The 10645-nt window shown below is 45.6% G+C and overlaps 1 protein-coding gene across 1 annotated transcript; it reads right to left on the reverse strand.

The window, feature by feature from the left end:
* Positions 1-644: 644 nt before the first annotated feature.
* On the reverse strand, positions 645-3650 carry Nfkbia (NFKB inhibitor alpha). The gene is made up of 6 exons (XM_047542385.1): positions 3309-3650; positions 2595-2703; positions 2052-2262; positions 1684-1772; positions 1299-1559; positions 645-849 (listed from the first exon to the last, which is right to left on the reverse strand). The coding sequence occupies exons 1-6, from the start codon at positions 3533-3535 to the stop codon at positions 802-804; spliced, it is 945 nt and encodes a 314-aa protein (XP_047398341.1). The 5' UTR covers positions 3536-3650; the 3' UTR covers positions 645-801.
* Positions 3651-10645: the final 6995 nt, after the last annotated feature.

Raw genomic sequence — 10645 nt, forward strand, 5'->3', positions numbered from 1 at the left:
AGAAATGACAATGGAAAGCCTTCATGCTTGTCAGACTTTCAGGATGAGTGGCTTGTTACCACCCTAAGCCTGAGACTGGCATTTCCTATCATGCTTGTGACAGTCTCCCTCCCACTCAGGCCCAGGGGCTGCCTGCAAAGCTTTGCTGGGAGGGTGGGTGTAAATATGAGAAGCTGCTCTCTGAAAGAGTTCCATGACTGGCTTTTCCCCCACAGTTTTCTACCTCCACTTCTACCTAAGGATGGAGAAACCCTCAGAATGGAGTCTCTTGACAGCCTGAAGACAATGATCAGAGTAACTCTGTTTGTAAAAATCCATTTAATAAATATACATCTTAGAAGTACCAAAATAATTACCAACAAAATACACTATATACACCATTTACAGGAGGGTAATACAAACCTTGATAGGTAGTGACTTTTAACCCCACACCACCAAACACCTGGTTATTACATGTGACAGGACACAACGGAAGTCAGTCACTAAATCCACAGTGGTTCAATCAATAGCACAATAAATAAAATGTAGTTCTTTCATCAAATCCTGGATAACCTTCCCCACAAAGGTGAAGTTTAAAAGAGGTTTCCTTTGAATTCCAATCTTTCTTGCTCCCCCAAAATTCACTAAAACAACAAAATAAGGGCTAATCCACCACAGCAGAATGTTTGGGGTCAGGCAGTGTGAAGTGTGTTGGTAAGTATTCCCTTTGAATTTTTTTTTTTCCTTTTTTCTTTTTTTAGAAAAATAAAGCTCTCGTTTTGTACAAATATACAAGTCCATGTTCTTTTCAATATTTTCCACTCATAATGTCAGGCGCTGGCCTCCAAACACACAATCATCATAAGGCAGCTGAAAAAAAAGAGGAAAAAAGACAAGTTAAACTTCCAGAACTTTGGCCAAGGATGTTGTAGGGAGGCTACTGAAAATAACTCAAGTATTCTTGGAATCCCTTCTCCACAACCCAAATATAATGAAAGGACAGGCTGAAAAAGTTTTCCTTGAATGTTCCTCTCATTAAAAAAAAAGGCTAAGCTATTGCTTAGGGTGTAACTCAGTGGTAGAGCAGGTGCCTTACACATAAGAGGGCCTGGGTTCAATCTCCAGGACCAAGAGAAAGGATAAGCTATTAAAATAAAACAAACAATACAAAAGACATACTGTTTGGATACTGGTTATATAGGTTTGAAAAACTGATGACCCCTATAATAAAGAGTAGCTAGCTCTAGGGCCTGGGAGGGTACAGGAAAATAGCCCTCATTATCTTGGGCAGAGTGTTGAACACGTTAATGGAAACTAACCTCATCCTCTGTGAACTCTGATTCTGTGTCATAGCTCTCCTCATCCTCACTTTCAGGAAGCATCTGAAGGTTTTCCAGGGTGAGCTGGCCCAGCTGCTGCTGTATTCGGGTGCTTGGGCGGCCCCAGGTGAGCTGGTATGGGGAGTACCCTTGGTAGGTAACTCTGTTGACATCTGCCCCACACTTCAACAAGAGGGACACCAGGTCGGGATTCTGCAGGTCCACAGCCAGGTGGAGGGCTGTCCGGCCATTACAGGGCTCCTGCAACCAAAAGCAATTTGAGATGCTTACAACTGAGTTTGGAATTCCTGTTTGCAATAAGAGTATGCTTTGTGTTACTGAGGAAGAGCCTGACTCACTCCATCTGTAGGTATGAAGCACTCACCTGAGCATTGACATCGGCACCCAAGGACACCAAAAACTCCACGATGCCCAAGTAGCCATGAATAGAGGCTAAGTGCAGACATGTGTGCCCTAGAAGAACAAAAGGCAAAAAGTATAATCATTTGTCAACCAGAGGCAGAATCTTTACCCTGTTCTTTTATGGGACAAATGGACATAGCTGGCAAATTTTAAGAACTCAGAATCTAGGTTCTGAATGAACTTTATAAGGGCATCAAAGAGCATATTGTGTATGTGTTTCCTCAACCTTTCACATACTGGGAATTTAAGCTCTTGCCTGGACTCTTTAAAAGTTGGCCCGCCCACCCCTTCTCCATGGCAACTGCCCTTGGATGGGGCAGTCAAACATACCATTGTAGTTAGTGGCCTGCAGGATGGATTGGAGGTGCTGTGTCGTGCAGCTCTGTGTCAGGACTCCTATACCTGCCAGAAAGCCATGCTCACAGGCAAGGTGTAGGGGGGTATTTCCTCGAAAGTCTCGGAGCTCAGGATCACAGCCAGCTTCCAGAAGTGCTTCAGCAATTTCTGGCTGGTTGGTGATCACAGCCAAGTGGAGTGGAGTCTACAAATGGAAAAGGGTACAAAGAAGGATAAGCCACAGAACAAACCTATAATCTGATTCCCTGAATACCAAACATCTCCTGATTGTGGATGCTGCTCCTCCAGATAGGTATAGGGGGTTACACAAATACCAGAGACTCTAGGCAGGTCAAAAAGACCTCACCAAACCAGTGGAATTTTCTTCACTCTCTAGCAAGCTGGCAGATTTGGATGAAAAAGGCCAGAGCAGCATGGGCCAGTGAGTGTTAATTTAGAAATGATCTGTGGGCTACTGAACTATATCCAACCCCACCATGGGGTCGGAGGGAGCACAAGGCTGGGTAAGTGGCCCACCTGCTGCAAGTTGTTCTGGAAGTTGAGGAAGGCTAGGTCTCCTTTCACCTGGCGAATCACTTCCATGGTCAGTGTCTTCTCTTCATGGATGATGGCCAAGTGCAGGAACCTGAGGGGAAGAGAGGGAAAACCCCCCAGGAGTGGTGAGTGCACTGCGTGGGGCCCAAGAGGCGCGGGCTGCGGGGGATTGCGCAAGGTCGGGGTTTCTGGAGGCCGAGGCCACGGTGTTTTCCGCGAGGTTATTATGAGCTGAGTGTTCCTGGCAGGCGCCCAGGGACTTTCCGGGCCCCACCCCCTCCGCGGCGGGCGCCGGCCAGACCGCCCCGCCCTCCAGCCGGGCCGGAACGCCCTGTACTTCCCCTCCCCGCCGCGCGGCGCCCGCCAGCGGCCCAGAAACTCCCGCCCCGCCTTATGCAACTGGGGACTTCGCGTCCCTGCCGCCGCCCCGCCCCCGGCCGCGAGGTCGGGACCGGGGGGGATGGGGGTGTGTGGCAACGCGGCTGTGAAACACAGGGGCCGAGCTTTGGGCCCTCGGAGCCCGAACCAACTCCTGCTTCCCCCACGCGCAGCCCTGCAATTTTGCAGGGTTTCGCTGCGGTGCAAAGTCCGCAGGCAATGCAGGCCCTCCTGCCCGCGGCTTGAGCTGCAGGCCCCGCGCGCCACTCTGCCGCTCACGTCCGCCCGACCCGCGCCACTTGGGTCCACGACACTTACGAGTCTCCGTCCTCAGTGAGCTGCTGCTTCCAGGGCTCGGTGCCGTGGGGCGCTTCCTGCGGCTCGAGGCGGATCTCGCGCAGCTCCTTGACCATCTGCTCGTAATCCTCGTCCTTCATGGAGTCCAGGCCGCTGTCGTGGCGATCATCCAGCAACCGCTCCTTCTTCAGCCCATCCCGGGGGCCCTCCATTGCCCACTCCTGGCCGTGCTCGATCGGCTGAAACATGGCGCGCTGAGAGCTCCGGGCGCTGTCCCCAGGTGCGCTCGGCTGCGGGCTGCACGCTGCCTCCTCGCAACGTCGCTAGCAGGCAGAACAGCACGCTCGGATTGTTGTGGGCTCGGCAGCGCCGCCGCGGCGCCCTTATAACGCTGGCAGGGGATTTCTCCGGGGCGGGGTCAGGCGCGGGGAATTTCCAAGCTAGTCAGACCAGAAAAAGAGAACTGGCCTCGTCCTCTGCTAAGAAGCCTAAGCTCCGAGCCGGGGTTCATTAGAGAAACTCCCTGCGATGAGCCACTGGGGTCATGTACTGGGAACTTTTTCATGAGCGCTGAGTGGCTGGAAAGTCCTCCCCATCAAGCCCTCTCCCCCGAGGTACTTCCCTGCAGCCTGCACTCAGTAACCCTGTCCCTCTACAAGAAAGCTGCTTTCCCTGGGGTTTCCCAGGATCGTTTTGATTTGGGGTCGTCGGCTGCTGAGATCCCAAGGACTCAGACCTGGTGGGCGGTTCCTCTTTGGGGTTTGCCAACCTGCGGGTCCTTTCCGTTTTTAGGTCTTGTGAAAATGCAAGGGTGGAAATGATGGCTAGATGTAGGGCTTTGCTTCCCCCCAACTTTTTTCTGCGGGGAAGGACACACTGGTGGTTAAAAGATCATAGGTGTCTGTTTCTGCCAATATCAGGCTTGTCTCCTGGCGCACGGACATTTAGCCCCCCTGCCCCCCCCCACACACATTGTGACAATCTTTGAAGAAGTTGTAGATCATCTTGCAATAACGAATTAACTATTGAATTCCCTACTATCTGCTTTACCTTGTGCTGCTGCAGAGAATTGATCCTGAGCCTACTTATGGGTGCCCAGCTGAGAACTAGGTTAGTGCCTTACCCAAGATTGGTCTGTAAGGACAGCCAAGAAAATTAGCTGCTAGGCATCCTTCTGGAGACACAAGGCAGCCTTAACATTGCCCCCACATCCCTTGCTGCCTTCTACTTGCTCCTCTTCTCCGGGGATACATCTGTGCATATGGGTACCCACTCCTGAGATAAAGGGGTATGGGTTCACCATCTTCTGATTTCACCTGCAGAAATAGAACTAATGCTTCTGACCCTACACCCACCTCCTCCCTGCAAGCCATGGTTTGAATTCATCAACACTTACAGAATTGATTCAGTCAAAATAAAGTCACTCAGGTCAGTTTTTTTTCCAAATTTGCCCTAATGGTGTTGGGGATGTATCTCAGTGGTAGAGCATTTGTTTGAGGCTCTGGGTTCAATCCCCAGTATCAAATTAAAAAAAAAAATGCCCATAGTTCTGCAAAGATTTCTGTTGATAATTGCAGTCATCTTTTCCTTGGCTGGCTGTATACTAACCAGTTTTTCCCCTCTCTTTATATCTTCACCCTCTCTCTGAATATTTTAATGTAGGCAAACAGAATTAATAGGATGAGAGACAAAATATGAGGGGAGGGAAAAAAGTAGAACCAAGAAATTAAACCTTCTAGGTAGTAATGTTCAAAGAAAAACTTCCCTGGGATTGACTCCATTGTCTCTTAGGCTTATGGTATGCATATATACAATTACTGAGGCAAGGTAAAACAGTGACTCTAAGTAGGAGTTTTTAATTCTAGGGTCTAGCTCTAATTAACTGCATATTAGTTGGAGATGTCAATTAACTTTTTAGTGGTACACTTGCTTATATAATAAGATTGGATTTGATGCTACTTAAGGTCTTGTGAAAAATGTATTTTTCACAAATGCATGTTTAACCCTGCTTTGGTTTGATTTTTTTTTTTTTTTTTTTTTTTTTTTGGGTGCTGGGGATCAAACCCAGGGCCTTGTGCTTACAAGGCAAACACTCTACCGACTGAGCTATCTCCTCAGCCCCTAACCCTGCTTTGGAAGGATGACCATGACCCTTGGAAATATCACACTGCAAATTTTTAAAAGAACTCCAACACTTTACATATTACATTATTAGTTCTCAGGACTAACCTTGTAAACCTTGTAAGATAGGTATTATTGCCACTTTCCTAAAAAGACACTGAAATGCATGGAAATTTACCCAGACACCCATGGCAGTTTGTCTGATTTCTACCTCAATATATTAATCATTTGGCCAAAGAAGTTGTAAAATTAACCCTTGAAAACTCATCATGAAAATGAGACCGAATACACTATAATTTGGAATATACTCAAAGTACTTTCTACTCAGATTGTAAAAGAGAGGGTAGGTATTCACCTTGTCCTGGGATATTCACATCTTTTAAAAAGGTACAGCAATGTTGAACTCTAAAAGCACCACTACAGGTATACCAGAAGACGATTTGGGGCTGCAGTTATAAAAATTCAGGCATAAATTTCTTTGCACCTCCTTTGATTGTTTTATGTTCCTGATAGCCTTCAGGATGTGGTGGTCTGTTCCTGATTGTTTAGTGTGACACCTAGTGGTAACAGTCAGGCCTAGGCGTTGCTCTATTTGTCACAATGCCTTTTTAAAAATTAGGGCGGTGCTGAATCTTTGCAGAGTGGGGATTCCCAAGGAACCACCTTTTGTTTTCCTGCAACCCTGGGAGACAGTTTTGAATAATGTGAACCAACAGGTTTTCTTCCTTAACTACAGCTCAATATGGTTTAAGTCAACAACATTACAACTTGGGTGAAAAAGAATATACTTGGAAATCAGAACCTTGAGCACACTTTTTTTTTTTTTTTTTTTTTTTTTGTGGTGGTACATAAAAAGGAAGACTAGAAAAGGGTCTGAGTTGGTTTAGGAAAATCTTTATAGATCCTTCAGTGGTTGGATTTTTCTTCATTGTCAAACATTTTAAGTAAACTTAGACATTTTTAAAAATGTTTAAATCTTACATAAATAAATTTTAATGTTACTTGGTTCTGTGAGTGTGCATGTGTGGCCAGGGTTTGAACCCAGAGGCCTTGTGCATGCTAAGCACTTGCTGTACCCCTGATTTACTCTTGGAGGGCACCTTTTCTTTTTAGTGCAGAAGGCAAGAAAATTAAGTTTCACCTTGAGGTTACTTTGTATTTTAACTCAGGATGTAGCCATAGAGAATGACAAGATGGTCTATGACCCTCTGGGGCTTCCTGGTGGGCAAGAGTACCCCCATGAGAAGAGGAGCATCATCAGGGCCTGGTCAGGCTGCAGGTACCTCATGCATTCTTCATGGGTGGGTGATGCACAGTGCAGACTAATCCTACTTCCTGAAGTGCCTGGTGGTTTCACAGTGCCGAAAGTTTTTGTAAGTTAACCAGGTACTCCAACATCTTCCATTTCCACTTCCTTCCTTCCTTTCTTTTTTAAATGGTACTGGGGATTGAACCCAGGGGGCAGTCTACCACTGAACTACACCCCAGCCCTTTTTAACATTTTTTCTTTTGAGACAGGGTCTTGCTAAGTTATCCACTGGCCTTGAACTTGTAGTCATCCTGCCTCAGTCTCCCAAATATCAGAGATTACAGGTTTGTACCACTGTGCCCACTTTTCTTAGCATTATGGGCCTATGTCAGTTGACTAGGCCCATTAAACCTAAATTGTTTGGGGCCCTGAAAATTAAACTCTTGAATCAGAGTACCATCACTTAGTATAGCCAGACTGGAAGAAAGAGGATCTGTGGCAGAGTCCTTGAAGACCAAGCAAGGCAGGCACACTCCTGGATGGACAGTCTTTCTGGGACATTCTTTGTTTTGGACTGGGGATTGAACCCAGGAGCACTTTACCACTGAACTAAGTCCTCAGCCCTTTTTCTTTTTAATTTTGAGGCAAGGTCTCACTAAGTTGCTTAGGGCCTCCCAAGTTGCTGGGATTACAGGTGTGGGCCATTGCACCTGTCTTCTGTGACATTCTGAATGTGTGTGTGTGTGTGTGTGTATAATATATTTGTATGTATATTTGTGTGTATACATTTGCTAGTATTGATCCCAGGGTCTCTGTGCATGCTAAGCAAGCACTCTACCATTGAGCCACCTCTCCTGTCCTCTGAATATATATTTTGCATCCAATCTCAGGCTTTCTTCTTCTCCCCTGTGGTGGTAAGCAACCATCTCTACCTCTCCCTCCCGCCCTGAACCTGTAGCCCGCGTGCTATTGCTCTTTTCCTATAGAAAAATAGCTGTCCAGACCTTGTAGGGTAGTGTAGGGTATAGTCTCCCAAAACCACAGTGTGCTCCCTTTGCTACAAATTCTGCAGTTTAATGGGGGATCAAAGCCTTAAAGGATTTCAAACACAAATACCCACCATGGGGACCAGGCAGGTTTCACTGAAGAATGAAGCTGCCCTGTGAATCTGAAGGGGAGTGGCCAGATCTCCAGCAGCTCAGACCTGGGTGTGCTTCCCTCCTACTCAGCTCAGTAGTCTTTGCCACGTGGCATTTTGAGTTCAGTGCTGATCTTCCATTGTTAAAGGAAAACACAAATTAGAAAATGAATTTTGATGCGAAAATTTTCAAATTTTAAAACTTTATGAAAACCAAAGAATGCATTTTTGTGTCTTTTGGCTAAATAGAGTTCATAGGCCCTGAGTTTACAGGCTGTTTTTCTAGTCAAGGTATAATGTTTTAATGGTGGTTGGGGGAAGACCCCTACTCTTGGCTCCCATAGCTTCACAGGATCTTTGCTCCTGGGGAGACTGAGGGTGGAGTGTGTCTATCCAGGATGCGCAGGGCTGCTGTTGGCAGGTAGAGTTAGAATTAGAAGAGAGTTGTCCCTCCCCTAAAGCAATTTTTAAACACTATTCTATAAAATATATACAAGTCCAACAAAGTTCTGATTTTTCCTCACAAGAACCACACACACACACACACACATACTTTCAAATCACATTATTTCAGTAAACATCTTGTGCAGAGTGCTCTTGCTGTGCGGTTGTCCTAACCACATGCCCAAGCTCTTCTTGGGTAACTTGCTTCAAGGGAAGGAGGAGGCCTGCACATGTCACCCTTGGCCGAAATTCCTGGCTCTCCCTTTTTAATTTTTGTTGACAGTAACCAAATAATATTTATAGGTGTGTAGGATTGATCATGTTCTGTTGTGTTCTGCGAGGAGTAGTTGGATCTTGAAGGTGTTAGAGGCTCAATAGCTCTGTGTTTCTCAGCATGCCAGTGTCTTTGCTGTTTTGTCTCAGGTATAAATTCATTCTGAGTTTAGTCAGGGTAGGAGGAGATCTAGAAATAAGGCAGGTTCCACATGAGAGCCTGGTACTTGGCAGGACATCAGGCATAAATGATATAAGGTTCCTGTTCTTGGGCACCATAATTAGGTAAGGGGCTCAAGATCCTTCTCAATAGCAGGAGCTAAACCAAACCCACCACAGATACTTTATGGAAGAAAGGAAACTTTTTTTCTCCTGTGGACAAACTTAACAGAGTTGCTAAAATATTCCTTTAGATTATAAACAGAGAAAGGATTTGTGAACCTTGATCCTCAACCCTTTCTTGTAAGCCCTAGGATCATGTCCTTTTCAAACCTCCTTTTTAGAAACTGTTCTCTGGAGTTGAACCCCAGATTTCTTGGATAAGTATTAGAAACTGAGATTTGTCTCTAAGACTGTCTCTGTGGCTATTAATGGGGAAGGATAACTATAAAGATACTGATTCTGAGAGTCATTCTTAGTTGATTTTTACACATTTAGGAAACAGAGTAAGAAGAGCTGCAACCAAAGCCATGAGCAGGGAGAAAGGGACAGACTGGCCTGGAATGTTTTTCCTTTGTTTCCAGGTCTCAGCTGTCAGAGTCCAGTCCCATGACTGTCACATATTCCCTCTGGATAAGTCACTCAGCTTGGCCCAGGAATGCTCATCATTTCCTATATCCTATGGCTGTTTATAGGCTAAAGTTCGGGGATTATTTTTTAACTAAGAACACTGATGTTTTTAGAAAGTGAGATAGATTAATGCATCACCAGATCTTTGAATGCTAACATTTGAAAATTGGACCCATGTGGAAGAAAAGAAATATAGGGTTAGTTTCTCAGTTTCCCTCCACCATACTCTTCCACCTTGATGTTCTGCCTCATCTCGAGCCCTGAGAAATGGAGCCAGTTGTCTATGGACCAAGACTTCTGAAACTGATGCCTGAAAAGTAGAGTGTTCCCTCCACCTCTGAAGCTAAAATCAATGAAATTCCACAAGAATGCTTGGGTAATGCAGATGGATGCCTGAACAGCGATTCTGAAAAATATTAAGAAATAAACAAGAAACTAGAGTGTATGAAAATAATGCCACTGAATAAAAGTATTCTACAGTAAAAATAAAATAAAATACATAGAAAAAAAAAGAAAAAAAAACATAGGAAATGGGGTGATTCTACACTCACTGTCTGAAGCTCAAGGGACTGGGGAAAATCTGGGTGGGTTTGACAGCACGGGTGTGGATCCTGTAATTTTTATGAACTTGATGATGAGGGGACATCAGCAAAGCACATGTAGAACCCAGGCTCCATGTTAGCTCTGCCACCTTGAAGGACTCAGGGGTGCCCTAGGTTGCCAGGATGTCAGGAAGGTACCAAGATGGATTTCAGGGCAGGGAGAATGGGGAGACACAGGAGAAAGAGAAAAGTAGGCCAGAGAGCCTGGGTTTAAGTGAGGCTGTAGGGAGCCACACTGGAATTTTCCCTACACATGGCAGGGTGGAAATCCACACCAAGAAGAGGAACAGTGCAGATGGTACTGTCTGCGGCGACATCTTCTGGCGACTTATGGAAGAACTTTTCTCTGAGAAATAATTGCTTGAGGGGATTTCAGGAAAGTGAGGTGAGGGTGTGCACTGAGGCTGGCTATGGGTGAAATAATAGTGCAGCGTTTACTACACCCCCAACAACAGAGCCCACTCTGTGAGCATTCCTTCTCTGGAAGCCCCTGCGACCAGTGAGCTCCGTTCATCCTGCTTTTGAGATGATACCCAGACCACCTCTTTCTCTCTCCATTTCCACTGTCCCCACGTGAGTGCAGGCCTTGCTGTACCAGAGTGGCTGGCTTCCTGATTTGTTATTTATAGATTCACTGAACAACATTTGGTATACTTATCAAGTATAATTATCTCATTTAATATTTAGAACCATTGTTAGATTGGTCTCATTTTCTGTTTTAAAGGAAATTGAAGCTCAGAAA

This window comes from Sciurus carolinensis, chromosome 2 (assembly GCF_902686445.1).
Source record: "Sciurus carolinensis chromosome 2, mSciCar1.2, whole genome shotgun sequence".
NCBI lineage: Eukaryota > Metazoa > Chordata > Mammalia > Rodentia > Sciuridae > Sciurus > Sciurus carolinensis.

What these genes read in the sequence shown, in the direction of transcription:
- Nfkbia (XM_047542385.1), bottom strand. Translation starts at nt 3,535, where the DNA reads ATGTTTCAGCCGATCGAGCACGGCCAGGAGTGGGCAATGGAGGGCCCC. An exon ending in GCAGGCCACTAACTACAATG is followed by an intron (nt 1,773 to 2,051) that starts GTATGTTTGACT and finishes TTGTTCTTCTAG; the next exon opens with GGCACACATGTCTGCACTTA. An exon ending in CAGAGTTCACAGAGGATGAG is followed by an intron (nt 850 to 1,298) that starts GTTAGTTTCCAT and finishes CTTTTTTTTCAG; the next exon opens with CTGCCTTATGATGATTGTGT.